General features: G+C 49.2%; 1 protein-coding gene across 1 annotated transcript in view; it reads left to right on the top strand.

The window, feature by feature from the left end:
- CLSTN3 (calsyntenin 3) overlaps nt 1-10,376 on the top strand; it is a 28,649-nt gene extending 18,273 nt beyond the window's left edge. The window contains exons 14-18 of the mRNA XM_058743821.1: nt 235-405; nt 1,503-1,648; nt 1,888-2,023; nt 7,954-8,156; nt 8,392-10,376. Of these exons, the coding sequence (XP_058599804.1) occupies nt 235-405; nt 1,503-1,648; nt 1,888-2,023; nt 7,954-8,156; nt 8,392-8,532 (797 nt within the window). The 3' untranslated portion in view covers nt 8,533-10,376. The remainder of the gene's footprint in view (nt 1-234; nt 406-1,502; nt 1,649-1,887; nt 2,024-7,953; nt 8,157-8,391) is intronic.
- Nucleotides 10,377-24,173: the final 13,797 nt, after the last annotated feature.

The raw sequence follows: 24,173 nt of genomic DNA, 5'->3' as shown, positions 1-24,173 counted from the left end.
GAAAGGGCTCATGTCCGCAACTGGAATGACTTCATCCCACATTCGCTTGTCTGGAACCACTTACATGGGACGTAGAGCCGGGAGGAGGCCTGTGGGTGTGAGGAAAGTATTGGGTAATGACGTTCTTGAAGATGCTGCCGACTGCTCTCGGGGAATGAGCCTGGAAAGGGAGGAAGCATGGCCATGAGGTGGGCCCTGTAGCTCTGATCCCGATCCCAACTCTCTCCCGTCCAGTGACAGACACACGCATGTCAGATGAGATCGTGCACAACCTGGATGGCTGTGAGATTTCTCTCGTCGGGGATGATCTGGACCCCGAGCGGGAAAGCCTGCTCCTAGACATGGCGTCCTTGCAGCAGCGAGGGCTGGAACTCACCAACACGTCTGCCTACCTCACCATTGCCGGTCAGTGGGGTCTGAGTGCCTGTCCTCTTTTTCTGTGTGCGTCCCTCCCCACGATCAGGTATCTAGGAATTCCAGAGGGTCCTCCTCCCAGGTCCCCAGGGATAGAGGCAAGTGCCATCTTGCACCTTCCCAGACTGGAAGCTCCTCAGGCTTCCAGATTGCCCCTAGAGGAGGTGTGCTGGGGTTCAGGCTCCCAAGTGGTTCTTTCTCCCTGCTTCTCTCTATAGCCTGGCTCCCCTCTGCTGCTCCCTCCTCCTGTGGCTCAGCCTTCTCTGACGAGCCTTCGATCCTCTAGCTGTTTGGTCCTAGCCATCTTCTCTACACCTTCCATCTCTCTGATCTCATGTACATACCAGATCTTTATAAATTTTTTTTTAACGTTTATTTTTGAGACAGAGAGAGACAGAGCATGAACGGAGGAGGGTCAGAGAGAGAGAGGGAGACACAGAATCTGAAACAGGCTCCAGGCTCTGAGCTGTCAGCACAGAGCCTGACGCGGGGCTTGAACTCACGGACCGCGAGATCATGACCTGAGCCGAAGTCGGACGCTTAACCGACTGAGCCACCCAGGCGCCCCCATACCAGATCTTTAACTCGCGTGCTCACATAGTAATGAATCGTGGCCGTGACTTGGTAGCTTTCAGAGGAAACCTGCTATTCTCTGAAGGAAACCTCCATAGGTGGGGATGGGAGAAGCTGGTCATAACCGGCTCCCTCCTATTTCTATCCCCTTCTAGAACCTCACCGAGGACTTCTGTATTTTCCCCTCTCTCCGTTTTCCCCCTGCTGGCCTCCTCCCTTCTGTCTTGCAGGGGGTCCTTAATGCCTTCTCTCCATCTCTACCCAGAAGCCGCAGAGTTTTTAGAGAAGAGCAGAGCAGGGGATGGACCCCAGTCACTCTCTCCCAATCAGTCAGAGCTGGGTTGGGGGCGGAGGGGTACATCACTTGGGAGAACTCAGGTCATTCTCCTGCTGAGGTGCGGGACCGACCCATTCTGTGGCTGCGTCTGCTCTCAGCTGGTGGGAGTCTGAGAGAGAGGGGCCTGCCGGGCCCTTTTGGCCTGCTCCCCGCCCTGAGCTGCTTCCTCGTCCCCCAGGGGTGGAGAGCATCACTGTGTACGAAGAGATCCTGAGGCAGGCTCATTATCGGCTGCGACACGGAGCTGCCCTCTATGCTAGGAAATTCCGGCTGTCCTGCTCAGAAATGAATGGCCGTTACTCCAGCAATGAATTCATCGTGGAGGTATTAGAGAGTCTCCTTCCCTCCCCTCCTCCCCCACTAGCGAGGAGCCCTGGAGGAGTGGACTGAGACCCATAGTTGGCGGGAATGGACATTGCAGCACGGAAGAGCCCAGAACCTGTCTGCTCAGAGGGGGAGGAGCTGTGGGGCATGGTTAGCAGATGGCCTCTAGTGAGGTGGGACAAGACTCTAGTGGATAGGAATAGGAGAGGCAGGTGCCCACTGAGCTCTCCCTCCCCCAGGTCAATGTCCTGCACAGCATGAACCGGGTCGCCCACCCCAGCCACATGCTCAGCTCCCAGCAGTTCCTGCACCGTGGCCACCAGCCCCCTCCTGAGATGGCCGGACACAGCCTGGCCAGCTCCCACCGAAACTCCAGTACGTAAGAGTGCGCGGGGCCAGGCAGGGCAGGGAGGGTGGGGGGGGGGGTGGGCTGGGCACAGGCATCCTCTCTCCTCTACCACTGGGAGTGGGGTAGGCCGGTGGAGCTATGGTTCTGTTCCCTGTGCTGACTTAACTGATCACTCTGTTCCAATCCCTGTAACCCCTGGACCATTAACTTTCCCTCCCGAAGAATATGAGTCAATGTCATTCATCGCTGGGGTGCTCATGTCTGGAATCATAAAGTCGGTGTGGGGTTTAGGCGCCTTTTTTGTTCCTGCTCCCTCCCCCAGGAATATCAAATTAGCCCTGGACCTAGTGAAGCCATCAAGTATTTATGAAGCACCTACGAATTATGGGTTAGATACAGTCTCTATCCTCAAGGAGAAAGTTGGGGCTAATACGTGTGTAATTATGTGCTATCTATAATGTCATAAGTCTTTTTTTTTTTTTTTTTTTGCTTATTTTTGAGAGACAGAGAGAGAGAGAGAGAGGGAGAAAGAGAAAGAGAATGAGCGGGGGAGGGGCAGAGAGTGAGGGAGACTCCAGACTCTGAGCTGTGAGCACAGAGTCAGATGAGGGGCTCAAATTCACCAACTGTGAGATCATGCCCTGAGCCAAAGTTGGATGCTTAACTGAGCCACCCAGGCGCCCCTATAATGTCATAAGTCTTTCTAACGCCAAGTGTGCAACTTGGCAAAGTGTTAAATCCAGATGGAGAGGTGCCTTCATGTTCCCTGGCCGTGGCACTTTACCAGTGATGCGAGTTTTAATTTCCAATTTAAACTAGAAACTACAAGTATGAAGAACAAAAATCAGCCATAATTCCACCCCAGAGAAGAAGCCATTGTTAATGTTCCTTTTTTTTTTCCTATGCCTTATTTTTTTTCTTTTTACAAAGTTGGGATCAAACTATTTTACTTAACCTGGTATTTACACATAATATTATGAAATGAGTTTTCTTCCACATACTAAACACTATAAAATGATTCTGTTGATGCCAAAAATGATTTTTGGAATCCCTTTTAGAATTGCTTTCAAAGCCTATTTACATGATGCATTTATGTTTATTACTTCTTAGATATGCTTTGCTTTTGACCCGTTTCAGTTTTACCCAATTTCATCATCCACTTTTGTCAGAGTTGGCTCTGGATATCATTTTAGGTTCTTAAATATACAAACCCACAAAGGGCACAGGTTTGTCACTTTTGAAAAAAGCCAAAAGGTGTATCACAGGCTCTGAAGGCAATTCCCTAAAGAATTCTGAAAATGCTTCCTTGAAAAAGCTCATTTCAATACATACAATAATAAGAATATTGAACACATCAGTGTGTACCATGAGCTTTTCCACATATTGACTCATTTAGTCATTACAAACAGCAAATGAAATGGGTACTAGCATTATCCCTTTTAAAGGGGAGGGAATGGAAGCCCAGAGAGGTTAAGCATTTTTTTTTTTAATGTTTATTTATTCTTCAGAAAGAGAGACAGAGCACGAGCAGGGGAGGGGCAGAGAGAGAGGGAGACACAGAATCTGAAGCAGGCTCCAGGCTCCGAGCTGTCAGCACAGAGCCCAACGTGGGGTTTGAACTCACAAACCTGTGAGATCATGACCTGAGCCGAAGTCGGATGCCTAACCGACTGAGCCACCCAGGGGCCCCATAATTTTTTTTTTTTTTTTACATTTATTCATTTTTGAGAGACAGAGGGAGACAGAGCACAAGCGGGGAAGGGGCAGAGAAAGAGGGAGACACAGAATCTGAAGCAGGCTCCAGGCTCCGAGCTGTCAGCACAGAGCCCGACGTGGGGTTTGAACTCACAAACCTGTGAGATCATGACCTGAGCCGAAGTTGGATGCTTAACCGACTAAGCCACCCAGGTGCCCTGAGAGGTTAAGCATTTTATTCAAGATCACACAGCTAGGAAGTGGTAGGAGCCAGGATTCAAATCTAGGTGGCAGGATTCCAGAGCCTGTGCATTACTGTGCATTAACCATTGACCTCCATACCTTCTCCATTTATGCTTGCCCGCTCTTCCTGTTCTTCCTTCCTCTTTCTTTTCTTTTCTTTTCTTTTCTTTTCTTTTCTTTTCTTTTCTTTTCTTTTCTTTTCTTTTCTTTTCTTTTCTTTTCTTTTCTTTTCTTTTCTTTCTTTCTTTCTTTCTTTCTTTCTTTCTTTCTTTCTTTCTTTCTCTTGTTAGTTTATAGTTCCATCTAATTTGGTGAGGGGGCTCCTGAGGGCTTCCTAGGGCTTTTTTGACTGAGGCTAGCTCCCTGGTATCCCCAGGGATTCCATCTGGCTTCCTCCCCTTAAGTGGTGGCCACCACTAGAGAGTCTCTTGTGTTCCCTTTTCCCTGGGGCTGGCTCCCTTTTTCCTTCCTCTCTCTGAAAAGAGAGGCCTTTTTAAGTATTTACTCACTAAAGGAAAGCAGATGGGGGTAGGGGTATAGGGAGTAGGGAAGTAGGGGTGAAGAGGGGAGCATAATGCGTAATCAAGTTGCAAAGGTTCATAGAAACTTCATACAATTTTTAGAGACCTGTGAGCAAACTAACCCTGTTTGTTAAATAGACCCTTGGGGCCAGCTTTTTTTTTTTTCCCCTCTCATAATTTCCTAGCTCTTTTTCCAGTTCTTTCCTTTTTTTTTTTAATGTTTATTTATTATTGAAAGAGTGCAAATGGAGGAGGGGTAGAGAGAGAGGGGGACAAAGAATCCGAAGAGGGCTCTGTGCTAACAGCAGCCAGTCTGATATGGGACTTGAACTCAGGCACCGTGAGATCATGACCTGAGCCGAAATTGGACGCTCAACCGACTGAGCCACCTAGGCGCTCCAGGCAGGCGTCGATGGTTTTTAAAGATCCCCAAGTGCTTCCAACGTGCAGCAAAGTTTGGGAACCGTTTCCCTACTTTGTTCCTTACAAGTACCTGAAGCTTTGCAGACAGACCTACAATGAAATAGAGTAAGCATAGAAAATGAACTCGGGAGTGGGGAGGGAAGGACGATTCTGAAAGAAGAATAAGATGTAGGAGGGGAATAAAGTCAGTTCATAAAAGACATACTCTGAGAGTTGCTAGAATGGTAGAATGGGCCAGCACGTTGGCTCTGAGCTTCCTTGCAGTTTAAGCAAAAGGAAACCTGAGCAGTTAGGAGAGTCATGTGATGAGAGCCAACCGGTATTTCAAGAGAAGCCCTGGGACTGAGAGCAGAAAGAAGTTTCTCCCCAGGGTCTTCATAAAGGGGGCACCATGCAGGACTGTGGATGGGGCTTTAACTGTGTCCTCACACCCACCTGAAACCAGAAGTTGCACAAGGGCCGTTTGATAAAACACCCCTTCATGTCGGTGGTGCCAGTCATTCAAGGCCACAGTCACCTGCTCGGGTCTCATGCAGCAAGCGAGGGTGATTGTGCTTTTTGAAACTCTTGATTTTTGTCTGTGGCTAATTGAAAAATCCTGCCATCTCGCTGGCTTCCAGCCTCATTTTAAACTAATTAACTCTACTTGTTTGCCTGCAGATAACAGTGTCTGCGTTTTGTCTTTCCTGTGGTCATTTCTTATTCCTGGCAATCGACTTGCCATTTCCTTCACCAGGCTGGGGGCTCAGAAGGACAAATGCATTTGATCAAGGCACAAACCAGAAACTTTGGCCTGTCATCATCAGTGTGCTCCTAGAGTAGGTTCACCTGCTGCGGCCTCCACTCGGAGGTGTGGAGGGGAGGGTCTCCATTCCTTCTAGAGCCTGAGCTTAGCTACAGGGGCCACCTGCTGGCAGGGTCACTGTTCCTGGATCTTGCCCACTGACATGGGGACCTGGGAGGGGCCATTTCCTGCAGATGGTCGGGAAAAGCACCTCTGTCCCCTTCTTCCCTCCTCCCCCATCCCCAGGCAGTTGAGAAGTGCTGATCCAGCCAGGCCCATCTCTGTCCTAGAGCCCGTGCCCAGGGAGCCTGCCTGCCCTGCCAAACAGGATTGGCTCTCCTTGGTGAGCGGCCACAGGCAAGCTATGGGTTGGGTCAGGATAGGGACCAACTTGGCAGGGAGCCGTCAGGGTGGCCTCAGGGAGGTGTGAGCCTAGTGTGCCTGCTCAGGCAGGGCCTTCTGCACACACCTGGTTGGCCCCGGAGCTTGTGACAGTCTGCTGTGCCGCTTGCCGGGGAGGAGTGGTGTGTGTGGGACAGGGTGTGTGTGCGGCTCCTGTGCTCTTGGCTTCTTTGCGTTCTGCTCTGTCTCTCAACAAGTCTCAAAGGCTGTGGGTAAATCGGGGACTGGGAGGTAGATGTATGGGCTGGAACACAGTGTGATTACACGGGTAATCACCCCTTAGCAAGGGGACTCTCCAGATTCGGGGCCTCACGGGGCCTCTGTGGCTGGGAGAGCCGCTGCGGGCGCAAACAGTGAGCAGGGGTGTGCACCCATGTGGGGTGCAGTGACCCAGCTGCCTACGCGGGCCCTCAGCCTGGGGACACGTGTGTGGGGTCTCTGCCTCCACTTGCTGTCCCGGGGGCTGCGGGCTCTCCTGCTCTGCGTGCCCATGCTTCCCCGAGTGCTGTGTGCGTGTGTGCGGGAGGTGGCCCGCCCTGTGCTCATGGCTGCTGGCTCCGTGGCCCTCGTGGCGCACATCTGTGGTGTTTACATCTTCCTTCAGGGGGTCGCCTGGTGTGCCCAGCTGGCGGGGAGCTGGGTGACGCTGCACGTGTGGTTCTGCCGTGCCTTGCTGGAGGCCCTCAGACGCGGCCCTTTGCTCCTGCTGTGTGAGCAGGCCGCCAGGCTGCTGGTGCGGGCAGGTGTACAGACCGGCAGAGTCCTGGCTCGGGTGAAGGGGGTGGCCGTCCTTGTTCAGCTGTGCGCCTGTGCGGTCCTCCTGGGCACGTGCTGGTGCATGCACGTCTGCTTTGCCGCGATCAGCTCCACGGTCCGCGTGAGAGTGCACGCGCCTTTCTCTGTCTCACTGCCCTTCAGGGTCCTCGCTCCCCTGAGCCTAGGCATCAAAGTGAGGCCACGGGGCCAGAGGCATGACAGGGCTGAGGGGGAGGTAGGTAATCCTCAGGGGGAGATTCGGGAGGAGCAGAAGCCCCAGGTGTCCAGGAGGCCCAGGCCCGCGAGAAGAAGGGAGGAGTCACAGAACAGGAATGAGTGCGTTTCAGGTGGGTGAGTGAAGGGGCTGCTCCCGGCCCCTTGGACGTGTCCCCCCAGCCTTGGGTGCCAGCAGCTTCTTCTGGCTGCCAGGCCAGCTTGGGGCCTGTTTCTCAAGATGCGGGAGGACATTCTCTCCGATTACGCTGTTGAGCCTAAGTGGCGCCTTTCACCTTCCCCCACTGGGCTCGAGCTCCAACCTGGCCCTCTGCCTGCTGAGAACAGGGCTGCTCTGATAGCGTTGGGCCAGGAGCTCTTCTCCCCCTGCCCGTGCCCCCCTTTGCATACCTCCCTCCTTCTGCCTCTCTGTCCCTTTGGCCTTAAGGGCCCTTCCCTCCCTATGTCCTGTTCTTCTCAATAGGGGTCTCTTTCTCCTCTAGCTCATACAGGGCACTCCCTGCTTCGGGACCATCCCGTCTTCTCTCTCTCTCTTTTAAAATGTTTCCTGAACATTTATTTATTTATTGTTTATAATAATGTTTATTGACCATTTAAAGAGAGAGCGCATGCTCGCAGGGGAGGGGCAGGGTCATGTGAGCAGGGAGAGAGAGAGAGAGGGAGAGAGAGAATCCCAGGCAGGATCCACGCTGTCAGTTCAGAGCCTGCCTCGGGACTCCATCTCACAGACTGCGAGATGGTGGCCTGAGCCGAAATCAAGACTCGGATGCTTAACCGACTGAGCCACCCAGGCGCTCCCATCCTTCTTCTTACTCCAGGACTCCCTCTTCCCCCGTGTCCCTCCATCCCGGCCCCCCCCACCCCCCCGCGGTGCCAAGTCCCTTTCCTCTCCCCACAGTGGTCCCCAGCGCAGCGACTCTCATCATTGTGGTGTGTGTGGGGTTCCTGGTGCTCATGGTCATCCTGGGCCTCGTGCGTATCCACTCCCTTCACCGCCGTGTCTCAGGGGCTGGCGGGCCTCCAGAGGCCTCCAGTGACCCCAAAGACCCTGACCTCTTCTGGGATGACTCGGCACTCACCATTATCGTGAACCCCATGGAGGTGAGTGGCAGTGGGAAGGGGGGAAGCCTAGAGTCCAGATTCAGCTGGAGCACAGAGTGGCCAGGCCCTGGGGCAAAAGGCTCCGGGCAGAGCTGCCATGAGTGGGAAGGAGAAAGGTTAAAAGGGAGGTCAGGGGTGGGGTAAGGGGCCTGAGGGGAGCATGGCCCCCAAAGGAGAGGCTCTGGGGTGCGTGCAGACCATTGAGCCCTGTGCTCTCTGCTGCTGCCTCATCCAGTCCTACCAGAATCGGCAGGCCTGTGTGGCGGGGGCTGCCGGTGGCCAGCAGGAGGACGAGGACAGCAGCGACTCGGAGGCAGCCGACTCCCCCAGCAGCAACGAGAGACGCATCATCGAGACCCCTCCACACCGCTACTAACGCTGCACCCTTACCCGAACAGAGAGAGATTTCTGCCCTGGTGAGACAGAGACACCCCCAGAAAAGAGAGAAGGACCTTCTGAGAGAAGAGACCAAGAGGGAGAGAGCTCTTTGGAACGAGTCTTCCTTTAATCCCCAAATCCCAGTGGGCCGCACTGGGGTCTGCCTCCCTGCCCCGGCCCCCAGCCCACCTCCCTTCTGTGCCTCTGGGCTCCTGTTCCCTGGAAGACTTTGGCTGCCTTCTCTGCCCCCCCCCGGCAGTGGCCCCTTAGCTCGCCCATGTCTCTGTCTGACCCCCACCAGGCGCGCACTGCATGGAGTGGGGGTCACTACCAGTGGCAGGGGCCCGGGGGGAATTGAAGGGGGAACACTTCCCTACTCTCCTGTCCACGGAGGCCTGTCTTCCCCAGGGCTTCTGCAGCTGGGAGGAAGCTTCCGTCCTCTCCTCCCTCTCTTTCCACTTCATTCTGGGGATCCCTGCTTCTTCACCTTGCCCACTCTCCTTCCTTTTCTGTCCTCTTTCCCCTCTTCTCCTTGCCTGAGGGCTTGCAGCCCCTGCCCCTTCCTACATGACCTGGTTGAGGCTGGGTTGTGGGGATGGCAGGGGGAGCGGGGGCCCCAGGTGTATTATATATAATGTATATTTTTTCATGTTGCTGTGAGCGCAGCCCCCGTGTTCTGTGTGCAGCTCACAGCCTTGTGTGTGCGTGTGTGTGGCATCGTCATGTCCTGGGAGGGGGGAGAGGAGGGAGGGGGATGGGTGTGGTGAGGGAGGGGATGCACCCTAGGGTTTTCAAATAAAACGACCAGAAAAAGCTCCGTGAGCCGCCTCCTGCCTGCCTGATCCTGTGTGGGTGCTACGGAGGTGGTAGGAGCTCAGGTCTCAGGGTCCATTTGGAGTCTGAGCAGGGCTGAAGTGAGGGGGCAGGGCCATCAAAGCAACCCCCCCCCCCCCCCAGATAAATCCCCAGAAGGCCAGGCCACTGGGTATGTGCGGCTATGGTGCCCACTGCCTTCTTCCTTCAGCACTGCCTAGAAAAGCACGGACAGTTCAGAGGATGCCACAGATGTCTGGGCCTTGCGGGAGACACTGTCAGTCCCTCCCCATCTCTTGGACATTCTGCCTGTAGCTTCTAGCCCCAGAGTCCAGGGCGAGAGGGCAGGAAACCCTGCTATTTGTAGCAAGAGAACGAGCTTTGGTTCATCTTCCCCACATAGTCGGGGGCAGTAATAAGACAAGCTCATTTCAGAAGAGGGAACTGTAGAGGGAGCATCCTTCTGGTGCCTTCCCGTCACAGGAAAGACCAGGGATCCACGTCTTAACCCCTTTCTGTTGAAGAGGGGGCTCCGACCATCAGTGGTTCTCCGTGGTTCTCGTTAACACAGGTGGGGTGAAGGGGAAGCTCACTGGCCCTTCCCAGGCTCCATCCAGGACCCAGTGTTACTTCTGCCAGGTGCCCTATCCTGGCCCAAGGCTTGGTCTAGCAGCTCTGTGCCGATGCGTCTCCATTTATGTCTCCCACCCAGACCTCTTTCCCCACCCCCAGTCACAGCTACATACTGGTGCCTCTGCCCAGGCAGCCTGTGCCTCGAAGCCAACCCTTGCCCAAATTCTGCTCTAGTACCTGTTACCTGTCCCTTTGCCCTTTCGTGAGGTTACCTAAGCCAGAATCTTGGGAGGCAGTCTTTCTCCCTCACCCTTAACCTCATGTCCAAGCGGTGAGTAGACCCTGTCCTTTTTACCCCTTAACATCTCTCAGATACGTCGTTCTTTCTCTTCCCCCTACTGCCGCTGCTGCCTCAGTTGATACTTCTTCAAGATACACCTGTTGCCGATCTGTTGCAAGACCCTCCTACCTGCCTCCCACCTGTTCTTGCCCCGGGTGTCTTGCTCTAGTCCCGCCCAACTCTGGGCCCGAGTCACCTTTCTAAAGTGGAACTCTGGTTACGCCACTCTGCTTTTTACAGCCGTCCCAACCTCCCCGTCACCGCCAGGGTTAAGTCCTGATACCTTGGGAGGCTCCCTAACCCAGTGGGTCAGGGCCCGCCTCCCTCCCTGGCCCTCTCTGCCTCCACCATCCCCATGTACCTGGGCTCCAGTTGCACAAACCACTGGGGCTGCTCCAAACTCACCCCGCTCTTCCTTTGCCTCCATGTCTTTGCACGTACTGTTCCCCCCGCGCCTGGCACACCCTTTCCCTCGGTGTGCCTAGTGGTCTTCCACGTATCCCTGAAGACTCAGTTGGGATATTGCCTCTTCCAGGAAGTCTGTGCTCTGGTGCCCCTTATTCACGCCTCCATCACAGCACTTCCTCCTGGGCTGTGGCAGATATCTGTCTCCACCACTGGGTCTGCTGTGTCCCCAGCAACTCGCATAGTGCCTGGCACGTGGTAGGAGCTCCATAAATAATGCGCAAGGTGATGTGTGTGGCTCTCAGGCTGAGAGAAGACTTTATTAGCTGGGGGAGAGGGGCTCTGGGAGCCTCTGGCCTGGGGCGTCAGTGCACAGAGGACCTAGCAGGTGCCCCGCAGCAGCCTGTCTATAGCGGGGCCCTCCCAGATGCCAAGCTGATGTTTCCGTGTCTGGAGCAATACCAAGTGGGAGGCAGTGCTACCTGTTCAGCCTGCAGACCCTCAGAGGCTCAGGCGATGGCTCCAAAGGTAGAGCCTTCAGACATCTGAGAGCCTTGTTCTCAAAGGGGTGCAAGAGAGAGTGTTTAGCCTGTGGTCTTGAATTTCAGTGAATTACCTCCTTCTCCTCCCTCTTACCATCCCTTCCAGTCTTCACCCAGCCCTAGTCTCAGGGGCTACAGCTTTCCATGCAGTGGAGTGAAAGCCAAGTAGATCCCATTTTTCTTGGGTTTGCCCTTGGACCCCCTACCGTGTGGCTGAGACTGGTGATTTGGGGGTCTGTGTTGACCTCTTGTTCAGGTCCTGGCCCTAGAGAGCAGGGGGAGGAGAGGGCCACCTTGTTGTGAACTCTGTCCCCCGCTTGATGTGCATACATGTGCAGCATGGAAAGCACGTGGCAGCACGAAGTCTTGCTCCTAACACCTGCCCAAATGTATCATTCTGCACTCGTTTCCTGGAGACTCCCTCCAGAATCAGAACCACTGACCACCGTGTCCTATAGGTGTAAGCTTTCCTCTCCTTTTTACCCTCAATGTCTGATACCATAGACCTCAGCCTTTGCTGACCATTATCTCCCTGTTTGACAATTGGGCAGGTAGATGTGTCACGGCAGGCTGAGCGTATAAGTAGGAGCCTGGAGGCCTGGAGAAGACCTTGAACTCCTTATGCCATCACATGCCCCAAACTGCTGCTCTTGCTTGCTGGCCTGCCTTCCCTCTCTCAGTCTCTCTGTCTCTGTTTCTTTGTCTCTCTCCTCCTCACACCCTCCATTACACACACACACACACACACACACACACACACACACAGTAGGAATCAGGAGTGAGGCAAAATGCCACCTCCAACCATGTAGACAAAGGGCACCAGGCAGGAGTCCACATGGGTTTTTATTTTGTCGCTCAAGTTCTCCTGGAAGGATGTTCCTTAACCTCCCTCACAGCAGCTGGCAAAGCCTCAGGATGCCAGGCCTTGGACAGGGTTTCCAATTTGCCTCTTCTCAACTTAATTAGAAACAGCAAACACATCTCCTTTGGCCTAACTCAGATCTTTCCTTCTGCATTGGAAGGCTGTTTTCCCCTTAAGTTCACTCTCCACAGTGTAAATTGATTAGCTTCCTAAGAGTCGTGCGATGAAAAGCTATGCCCTTGGGAAAAGCCACGCTGTAGAAGCAGATATGGTACCGCTAGTTCAAGAATAGGTAGCGTGTGCCCTTCTTCCTGTTACCAGACCAGACACCTGAAAACTCACCTGTGCCTTCCAGGCAGGTGGACACAGACACACTGGTGGTATTTAAACACGGCACGCTGGCCACTTCAGGCGTCGCTGCAACCTTCGGGAGGATGCACTAATCAGCACCAATTTGGAGGCCTCCGTTTCCCCACCCACCAGCCCCCACCCCCGTGGGCTTTGTTGGGGTAGGTCAAGGATGACGAGTTTGCTGCCGGTCTTCTAGGAGCTATGGAAGATCTATTCCCTTCAGATTTTAATCTCCGTGCTGGGCACTCCTTAAAGTGTATCCCCCAGATCCCTCAGACTTATCACACCTCAGGGCTCCTCTGGGCTGTGTGTTGATCCGCGTGTCCCTCAGACCCTGGGGGTGTTTGGTGGAGGTGTCCGTGAGCCTGGACCGTTTGTGTCCATTATGTTTCTCTGTGGTACTGTGGGTACCGCTTTCCTGGTCTCCACCTCCTGGGGTCCTCTCCTCACCCAGTGCCCTGCTGAGGCTCTCTCCTGGGAGAGAGTCAGAGCAGGAGGCAGGGAGCTAGGTGCGGAGGGAGATGGGCGAGTCCCTGGTGGGCAGGTTCGTCTGACAGACAGAGAGGAGGAGCTGGCACGCTTATTTTCACCGCGCTGCCATCACTGCTTCTCCTGCGGCCCCACGCTGTCACTCCCTTAAAATACCCACATCCAACAGGAAGAGGACAGATGAGGGTGTAAATTTAGCAACAGTGGGTAGGAGGAGGGGATACAGGCTCTGGGACGTGGTGGAGTTGGCTGTGTCAGAACAGGAGTAGGAAGCCCATGGTGCCCGGTGGGGATTCTGACTCACGAGGATAAGGGGACCTCTGTCCCGAATATCCAGTCTCAAAGACCTGACCCCAACTCTTGAAGTTCTCACCCCAACTCTACAGCCCTCTCCCATCTCCCCCGTCATATGTGGTCTTTTCTCCTCAAGTATGTGCATGTTGGGATTATGGCGACATGGGCTTTTCCCGTGGGCTGCATTTCCCATGGGCTGCAGTGTGGCTGCAGTGTGGCTGGCTCTGGGGGTGGGGTGGGGAAGAGGTTGTTAACGGGCCAAAGCAATACTTGAGAAGACCTCTGATCTTTACGTAGGCCCCTGGAGGGGGAGGAGTCTTCCTTCATTCCATGGCACCACAGAGAGGGTAGAGTCCAAAAAGCACGAAGCAATGAAGAGAGTCTAATACCACCTTCACCCAACAACTGGACAAGGCCCCGGGGTACCAGGCCTAAGGTGGACTTGGGCTCTTCATGCTATCGTGTCCCCTGAAAGTTCAGCCGTCCCCTCACAGACTGCTGGGCCAACGACCTTCTACCTCAGGACTCTACTTGTGAATGGCCATCTTGTTTGAGGAAATCCCAAAGCCCAGAAGGGTGTCTCTTGCCAACCTCACCTGGCAAGATGAGGTGGTGGGGAGGAGAGCTTGAGGTGGGCTTTGCTCTCAGGCTCCTATGTTCACATCCCAGACCCATAGTGGTCTTGGTCTTTAACTTTTCTAAGCTTTGGTTTATCACCTATCAAGGGGAATTGTTGCTCAAAGGGTTGAATGAGCTTAACTAAGGTAACTTTTTCTGAAGTAACTCAGAATCAGCATGTTGCGTTAGCTATCATTATCCCTGATTATCGGGAGATGGAAAAAGCATCCCCAGCCCCGGGGGGCAGTCGGGTCTTGAGAAACACAAAGTCTTGAGGATGGAAGGATCCCCGAAGTTCCTTTCCTCCAAAGCCCAGGCTTATGGTTTTAAACACATACCTTGGAGTCAGGCACACCTGGGTTTTCTTTCACCTTAGCAGCTTGCGGAAGCTTAGTGTGGCTAATGCCCAAAGGAGAGTGACTATTTTTACAGTTGCCAGGCTGTTTTACAATAATAGGGTTATTTTTTAATAGATGGGGGCTTAAGCAACATGAGCTGCCAGGGTCTTAATAAGCAGGAGCTCACAGGCTTTCAGGTGCCGACTCCTGTGGCTGACCTTGGGCTAGATGGGCGACGATGACCTGGAACTGCGGTTAAAGCACAAACAGGGAATAGTTCACCAAAGGGAGGGTCTTTTGGTCTCACTTCAAAATGGGCAGAATTTTAGCTATGAAGTCTTTCCAGGTAAGGTGGTGGTGGATGGAATAGCTTTTTGTTATGCTGTGTTTTTTCAGCCAGAGTTTCAGGTTGGGTTGCACACCTCAAAGGAGGGAAGTGTGTGAACTTTGTGTAGGCCCGAGTAGGCCGCCACAGCCTCTTACTGTCATTGTGAGCTGTGTCATGGGACAAGGGGATGGAGTGTGGAGAGGCCTGGAGTTACCTCCTGTCATCTCAAGGGGGATCTGGAATTGTAACCTTTATACTCCTTTGGTTAATGATCCAGTCCTTGGCTGTGACTTTGAGTCTTGTAGGTAGACCCAGACTGCAGCTTTACCTACCAAAAATATTGGCATATTTTTTCCAATAAAGAGATAAAAAGAAGTGGGGATCCTTTATTATACAGGGGCATGACATTTTCTTAGTGAGGTAAATAACTGAACTTACAGCAAGCCCAAAGACTCAAGAAGGTGATTAAAAAGGCCTCTGTCTGGAACTTTCAGACTCTGAGAATCGCGTTTGCTCAAGTCGTCAGGAAGAACGGCTTAAAAACAACAGCTTCTTGGCCTCCTGGCTGAGATCAAGTGAGAAACGACACCAGCACCAGAACAATGTAGGATTTGCTTTTACGTAGGGTTTCGGAGGGGTAGAAAATTGAAAAATAGAAGGCTGATTAAGCTGGAGGAAGGGACAGATTTCACTGAAAGAAAGGTTTTATGGTCTTTCGAGACAGGCTAGACACATAGGAGAGGAGCAGGAGGTCTCAGAGGCCAGGCCAGGCAGGTATGAATGGGAAGAGATTTCTGTGGTACTGATGACCCTGAATTAGAGGGTTAGAAAAGAGGCCAGTGATGGGGCTCCGGAATTGGGTAAGACAAGAGAAACAGAGAAGGAGTGGAGGACCTGATAAGTAAAGGGAAGTTTGCTGAGAGCTAGGTGGGGGTACAGTCGCAGTTCATCTATCCAAGATGGGACGAGGTGCCATGCAAAAGATGCCCTGATTTGAATTGCAAATTGTGAGCCGGTCCAGCTGAAAGCCCAGCCCTGTGGTCCACACAGGTTAACGCCACCAGGAGCATGCTCAGTGAGTTCACCAGTAAAAATTACTTTGGCATCAGGTAGCCCCTTACCACCGCCCCCCAGCCCCTGCCCCGCTGTGTGTTCCTGTCCTGCTCTTCACCGATAACAGTTTTATGGCACTAATTTTTTGACCTAATGATCTCAGCCTTCCCGAGACAGTCAAATTGATCTTCTGAGAAAGTATAAAATTTAGCATACAGACAGTGAATCATAATATTTTGATGTGAAGTTTCAGGGAAGTTTAAAAATCTGTACGCAGTTAAGGTAAGCTTTGCATTTTCAACTTGGAGTATCTGTTGATTTTAGAGTTATGACTTTTAGTTGAAAGTTGTAAGGTATTTCTCAAGCTTATAAACAGGGTTAGAACAGTTAAGACAAATCTAACATCCGAACAAGGTAAATCAAGTAATTAGATTTACAAGAGTCGCTTATGTTATAAGGAAGATTTTGCATGTTAGGATTTCAACTCTACCTTGTCTGGCAAATGAAGTGAATGAGGAAAAAAAATAAAAAAAGTCAAGTATATTAAGCATATGAATGTGGTCTAAACCAGTTATGGAAATTTTAGTACATTTGTAGACGGAACTAATTGTAAGGAAATTTAAATCTGTTCAAGTTGAGTTAAACACCAATCAAAGAACAAGTAGGAGTGATTAAAATGTACCATTCAGTACATTTATATATAGCATTTCAGGATTTGTAAGTTGAATTTAAAGATTTAAGCAAAATCAGATTTTATATTTACAAGGTTGATAAATTAAATACTAAATTTAAAACCCAGAGCACCGGAAGTAGTCTCTTCCACACACATTGGACGTTGTAGCTATTCACAACGACGCCATGTGGGTGGGCCTCCTATCATTGTTGGATCATAAACAGTGATGGGGTCCAAAGAAATCTAAGATAGAGGAGTCCTGTACCACAGAAGACAGGAGATATCATGAGATGTCTCGAAATTACAAGATCGAAAGATTGAAACAGCTATACTAACCTGTTTATTGGAAAATTCTCTCAGTGGAGTTTAATTTCATAGTTCTACTGGTGAGCAAAAGGGTAGCCTGTCATAGAGATTGCCAGGTGCTCACCAAACCTTGGTCCAGCTCACCATGGGATACAGCCAAACTACATTTCCCAGCTTCTGGGAGACTGAGCATTGGCCCAAATGGAACGTGAGCATTCCACTACATCAACCTTGCTATTGGAGAATCCTCTCACTGGTGTTTAATTTCATGGCTATGGGCATAGCCTGACATTGAAAACACTATTTTCATTACTCTTTTTCTCTAGTTACTCCTAAGTCTCTACTATGGCTTTGGCTGCATCCAATTCTGAAATCCCCAAATCTCTGAAAAGCAAAAGTGTTTTTATTTTTTATTTTATTTTTAAATTTCCAACTCTTTAAAAAAATTTTTTTTAATGTTTATTTTTGAGAGAGAGAGAGAGAGAGAGAGAGAGAGAAAGAGAACAGGGGAGGGGCAGAGACAGAGGGAGACACGGAATCTGAAGCAGGCTCCAGGCTACAAGCCGTCAGCACAGAGCCTGACGTGGGGCTCGAACTCATTAGCTATGAGATCATGACCTGAGCTGAAGTCAGATGCTCAACCTACTGAGCCACCCAGGCGCCCCCACAAAAGTGTTTTTAATAAGGCTGATGCCAAAACTCATTTGGGAGCAAAACCCGGCCTGAACAGGTGAGGCTCTTTATAGACTTCATCTCAAAGTAAATATTCACGTATTTTTGCAGAAAGAAGTATTAATGTGTTTGATTCTAGGGTGCTGGCTGGGGAAGGTATGTAATTCACGTACTGTATTTACCTTATTAAAATCCCAAAAGTTCTGAATAGTGAGACACATCTGCCTCCAAGAGTTTAAGATGAGGGACTGTGGACCTGAGAAAATGCAGGTCTCGGTTGTAAGTGTATTGTCCCGGATTCTGGGAAATCTTGCTTAGGATAATGACTTCTGAGTTAGAGACTCAGGTGCCTCTGCCATTTCAACACATGATTTCCAAGGTCACTATGCACGGATGGCTGCACCAAGCTGGAAGGAGCAAGAGTCAGAGGATGGCCACATGGCAAGATTTCACAGGCCAGATCTCCAAGTAGTGCTTATCATTCTGCTCAGGTTCTGTGAGCTAATGTTTGGTCATCTGCCCCCCTCCCTTACAGTGGAGGAAGCTGGGAAATGTAGTTTGGTTGTGTGCCCATGATGAGGAGGAATGAGGTTTAGTAATCAGCCTGCAGTCTCTACAACAGGCCATCTTTCTGGTATTTTTGGCAAAATACCCATTTAATCCTTCTTCCCAGAAGGGTGCTCCAATTCATCTCTCCCTCCTCCCTGTCCCTGCTGGAAACCATTGATTTTTTTTTTTAATGTTTTATTTATTTTTGAGAGAGCGAGGGGGGGGGGCGCATGTGTGGAAGAGGGGCAGAGAGAGAGGGGGACAGAGGATCTGAAGCGGGCTTTGTGCTGACGGCAGTGAGCCAGATGTCACGCTGAAACCCATGAACCGTGAGATCATGACCTGAGCTGAAGCTGGACACTCAACTGACTGAGCCACCCAGGTGCTCCAGAAACCACTGATCTTTTGTTCTTATTACTGTCTCCATAGTTTTGTCTTTTCCAGAATGCTACACAGTTGGAATCATACAGCACGCAGCCTTTTCGGATTGACTCTTTTCACTTAAGATTCCTTTATTTCTTTTTTAAGGGTTGATAGCTCATTTCTTTTTCTTTTTAAATTTTAGCCCATTTCTTTTTCTTTTTTTTATCATCAAATAATATTTTTTTTAAAAAGTTTTTTTTAATGTTTATTTATTTTTGAGACAGAGGGAGACAGAGTGCCAGTGGGGGAGGGGCAGGGAGAGAGGGAGACACAGAATCTGAAACAGGCTCCAGGCTCTGAGCTGTCAGCACACAGCCTGATGCGGGGCTCGAACCCACAAACCGGGAGATCATGATCTGAGCCGAAGTCGGACGCTTAACTGACTGAGCCACCCAGGTGCCCCTCAAATAATATTCTATTGTATGAATGTATCACAGTTTATCCATTCACCTGCTGAAGGACATCTTGGCTGTTTCCAAGTTTGGGCAATTATGCGTGAAGCTGCTATAACATTCATGTGTAGGGTTTCATGTGGACAAACGTTTTCAATCCATTGGTTAAATACCAAGGATCACTACTGCTGGATTGTTTGGTAAGTGTATGTTTAGTTTTGTAAGGAAATTCCAAACTGTTTTCCAAGTGGCTGTACCATTTTGCATTCCTACCGGCAATAAATGAGAGTTTCTGTTTCTCCACATCCTTGACTGCATTTGGTGTTTTCAGAGTTTTGGATTTTGGTTATTCTAATAGGTATTTAGTAGTAACTTGTTCTTTTAATTTGCAATTCCCTAATGACATATGATGTTGAGCATCTTTTCATATACTTATTGGTCACCTGTAAATCTTGGTTGGTAATGTGTCTATTCAGATCTTTTGTTCACTTTTAAATTGGGGCTGTTTATCTTCTTTTTAAAAAAATTTTTAAATGTTTTTATTTATTTTTGAAGGAGAGAGAGACAGAACATGAGCGGGGGAGCAGGGAGAGAGGGAGACACAGAATTTGAAGCAGGCTCCAGGCTCTGAGCTGTCAACACAGAGCCTGGTGCGGGGCTCAAACTCATGAACTGTGAAACCATGACCTGAGCGGATGTCGGACACTTAACCACTGAGTCACCCAGGGCCCCGGGGCTGTTTATCTTCTTATTGAGTTTTAAGAGTTCTTTGTAAATTTTGGCTACCACTTTTTTTTTAAGTTTATTTATTTATTTTTATTTTGAGAGAGTGAGAAAGTGTGAGAGGGGGAGGGGCGGAGAGAGAGAGAATCCCAAGCAGGCTGCATGCTGTCAGTGCATAGCCTGACTCGGGGCTTGATCCCATGACCCTGGGATCATGACCTGAGCTGAAATCAAGAGTCAGATGCTCAACCAACTGAGCCACCCAGATGGTCCCCACAGTTTTTAATTTAGTGTTTCGCTGGAGCAGAGTGGCTGTCTAAAAAATTTTGTCTTTGCAGGCCACCCTGTTCCTGGTCTTTGGCCAGGGAGAGCAGGGCTTTTATTGGAGCTTTTTAGTTTTTTTTTTTATCTGTGTATGTTGGTATTTCCAGGTTACTGACCTTTCTAGCACCCAGTCTGGCATATAAGAGGCAAAAAGGAAACCCATAGAATCCACTACTATGTTGTTTCTTGGGTACCGAGGTCCCTAGCCAGTCTGCTTTCTTTTTTCCAACTTTTGGAATCTCCTTATGTTTATTTTACATACAATGTCCAGGGTTTTTTTAGTTGTACTTAGTGGGAGGAATAGAGAAAAGTAGATCTACTCCATTCTTCCTGAAAACAAACACATTGCTTATCTATGTATGCTACAGATTTTTGGTGAAAAGTGCTGAGGAAGGAGCAAAATTCATTTGGGGAAAGACCCCCAAGTCAAAAACCTTGACTTCTTTTTTCCTTCCTTCCTTCCTTCCTTCCTTCCTTCCTTCCTTCCTTCCTTCCTTCCTTCCTTCCATTCTTTGAGGGAGAGAGGATCAAAAGGTTCCCAGTTGGATTTTGGCAAGGGTGACCTATTCTGACACTTCTCCGGATTTCCGAAGGTGGTAAAATTCTGCTATAAGCAGGGATAGAGGGAGTATGTATTACAGTCCTTGTTGTTACCTGGGGAGTTCCCTGCTGTGTGGCCAGGAGATGGAGTTGGGTACTTTGCACCTAAAGCTAGGTTGATAGCACTGGATACACCCAGCTATATCTAGATCTCACTATACTGAACACTTGAAGGACACTGAGATTTTTATCCAGGTATATTTAGATGGGCCCCGCTTTGGGATTTGCTGTGTCTCACTACACATACAGCTTTCTTTCTCTGCTGAGTTATTTCTGCCAGCGATGGCTACTGAGAGGAAGGGAGGATGGGCGAATCATAGCCAACAAGCCCTTCCAAATGTACAGGTGTAAAGACTGTACCTTGATATGCAACTTCCAGAGCGTGGACAGTGGCATAGCACTACATCTTACAGCATTAAGAAAGCAACGAATCGAACCAGAGGAGGTGGTTCCCATTTCCAACTCCTCTTCCAACCAAAAGGAATATAGAATTCAACACTTCTACAATAATTTGTTTACTCAACTTCAGTAGAGTAAAGAAATTAGTTGCACCTAAAGGAGACAACGAAAAAACAGGTAAAACTGTAACCTGTGAGTTGGATGCTGCGTTAGTTGAAGGAAATGGCCTTAGGGACTATGACACAGCAGACAGAACTCATCTCTAAAATTGGGTTGAGAGTGTTTACTCGTGATTCAGATAGCACTATCTTGGGAACATGGAGCTTCTAAGGTTTGTGCCTTGGTCTCAAATATGACTTTTAAAGACCTTTACTGTGATTCCAAATTTAGCCTAGTAATCTTGACCTACCTGAGCCAGTAAGTTTGCTTTCCAGAGGTATAGGTAAGTGACTTTACGAATTAAAATATTTGATGCTGAAGAGAATCTGATGTATTAGCCTGCAATTTGGGAAGTAAAATTTTGGACTTGAGATTTTAGGAGGATTAAAAGAATTGGATAAATGTTTATAAGTTTAATGTATTAGGTGCACAGGGTTGAATAAGTTTAGAAAAGTTTTGCCTGAAAAGGTTGTTTGCCCTGTTAGGCATTTAAAATGCTTAGGGACCCCTGGGTGGCTCAGTCGGCTGGGGGTCCTGACTTTGGCTCAGGTCATGATCTCACGCACTGGTGAGTTTGAGCCCCGTGTCAAGCTTTGTGCTGACAGCTTGGAGCCTGGAGCCTGTTTTGGATTCTGTGTCTCCCTCTCTCTCTGCCCCCACCCCCCCACCGGCTCATGCTCTGTCTCTCTCTCTCTCAAAAACACAAGCATTAAAAAAAATAAAATGCCTAAAAATATATGTATATTAAATGCCAGGTAGTTAAAAATGTTCAAGGAAATCTAATTTATATTTTTAAAAAGGTAAAGTCTAGCATAACGTTTCAGAACATGGACTCTGGAACCAGATTATGTAGAGAGGTCAGCAAACTAGGGCCTGCTGACTGTTTTTTATGCAGTCTGCAATCTAAGAATGGTTTTGACATTTTTAAATGGTTAAAAAAAGATCAAAAGGATTCTTTTGTGATATATGAAAATTATATAAAATTTGAATTTCAGTGTCCATAAAATTTTTTATTGGAACATAAACATGCTCATTCACTTGTATATTATCTTTGGCTGGGTATGTGCTATGAGAGCAGAGCTGAGTGGTTGTGACAGAGACTGTATGAGCTGAAAAGACAAAAATATTTACTGTTTGTCTCTTTACAGATAAAGTTTGATGATCCTGGTGTAGGTTCAAATTATAGCTTTGCTATTTAGTATAAACTTGGGCCAATCATTTAACTGCTCTGTGCCTCAGTTTCCTCATCTGTAAAGTGGGGATTAATTATAGTTGCTATTATTAAATTATTGTGAGGATTAAATAAATTGATATTTGAAAAACGCTTAGAACAATGCCTGGCACACAGTAAATATAGTCTATATCTAAAATTAAGGGGGCTTTAACCTGTTCAATTTGAATTAATCAAACATTAATTAAAGAATATGTAGAATTAAAAACTAAAGCATGAAGTAAAATTTCTATTCTATAAAAATTATTACTGGGGTGCCTGGGTGGCTCAGTCAGTTGAGTACCCAACTTTTGATTTTGGCTCAGGTTACAATCCTAGGGTTGTGGGATCGAGCCCTGTGTCGGGCGCTGTGCTGAGTGTGGAACTTGCTTGAGAATCTCTCTCTCCCTCTCCATCTCTCTGTCTCTCTCTCCCTCTCTCTCTTTCTCTCTCCCTCTACCCTTCTCCCCCGCTCACACACTCTCTTTCTAAAATAAAAAAAATAGAAAATAAGTCTCTTTAAAAAAAGTATTACTTTTATGAATAGAATAATAATTTAAAGTTGAACCTGGGATTTTAAATCTAAAACATCAATAAATTGAATGTTGAACACCTAACTAGCTTTATTAGTCTTTTCTTAGCACCAGAGTCCCCCTTGAACTTGTGGGCCAGGTTCTGTGCAGAATTCTATGGACTGGGAGACAAAGTTCTCCAGGGCTTATCAACAAGGCTTCTCTAAGACTGGGAGGCAGTGTTGCATAATGGGTAGGTATTTGGAGTTGTATCTGGATTGAATTTTGACTTCCTAGCTGTGTGATTTTGGGTAAGTGTTATCTGTAAAGTGGGGTTGGTTGGTGATTCCTATTTCATAGAGGGTATTATGAAGATTAAAAGCACTAATACCCATGAAGTGTTTAGTGCAATGCCTGGGTTTTAGTAAGCATTAAATAAACATCAGTTCCTATCATTATTATCATTCTCCTAGCAGGTGGGCACATAATGAATTATTGCTAATCGGTTACTAAACTCCTAGCAGAGTAGGTGGTTATGTGTGTGCTACGGTTTGAATGGTACTTGGAAGTGTTTTCCGGTTGCCTTGATTTTCTAAAATTCTACCATATCATATGCTTTCTGTTAAACATTGCCCTCTCCAGGGTTCCTTTACACTTTACAGAGAGCACCCCTTCCTCCTTGGCATGGTTTAGTTTATTAGCTACTAGGCATTTTCCCCTCTCCTCTCTCTGTCGCTTGCTCTTGTCTCTCGCTCTCCCTCTCTCTCTCTCTCTTTCTCTCGAGAGGGCAGCCTGGGAACAGTGAACAGGCAAGGGCGGGGATATGTGTTCTCCAGGGAAAAGGGCGGGGGGGTCTGGAAGATGGTGAAAAAGTAAGGAAAAGGAGAAATTTTGCACAATCTTCAGGTCTGCCCTGCCACTCCGTTCCCCTGAGGTGTCATAACAGCCTCTTTACTTTCCCAGGGATGAGTTTACCGAGCCAAGCCCCTTTGGTCCCCTTGTGCCTCGGCCTTTGAAATCTGCGGGACACCAGGAAACAAGCTTGGTCCAGAGCGCCACCTGCTGTATACCTGCCTCCTCTCCTGCACCCCGGACTGGGATGGTGCTTCCGTGTTTTGGTACTAACTCATCCTTGCTCAACTACCAGCAGCTCTGAGCACCTTCTGCCCTTCTTTATGGCACCGGGACTCTCTTGGTCTTGGAGCCAGGTGAGATATTAGGGTTTATTTCCCAGTGAACTTGAAGTTTGACACCAGAGCCAATTCTGCGGCAGATGGTGAGCCTGAGGCTTATTCTGTGATTAAAAATCATTTATTGCATAATGTCTATCCTTTCAGTCTGGAGCAGTGGGGAATGTGGCCACCATGGTGACCTTGACGGTGGTGAGGGAAGAAGGAAGGGAGAGGAGTGATTCACTGTGCACCTTTGTTGTATGTTACCAGCTTAGGACTCAGGATGCGTTGGACCCAATTTTAGTCTCCGGAATTGTCATCATCCAGTGCTATTTTCCCCATTACGCAGAGGTGGCAGAGGGATTGGGGGGAGGGGGCAGGCCTCTGTCTCCAAGGAGACTGTGACGATGTCCCAGTAGGGGCAATTTGGAAGTGGGCATCCCTAGAAGGCTGAGGGAGGCCTCGGATTTGACCCTCGCGACTCCCGCGTTAGGGACTTTCTCTTACCAAAAGACTAGT

The sequence above is a fragment of the Neofelis nebulosa genome, chromosome 8 (genome assembly GCF_028018385.1).
Source record: "Neofelis nebulosa isolate mNeoNeb1 chromosome 8, mNeoNeb1.pri, whole genome shotgun sequence".
Lineage (NCBI taxonomy): Eukaryota > Metazoa > Chordata > Mammalia > Carnivora > Felidae > Neofelis > Neofelis nebulosa.
Note: the sequence above shows the minus strand (reverse complement) of the source record. Positions and strands in the feature narration are given on the sequence as shown.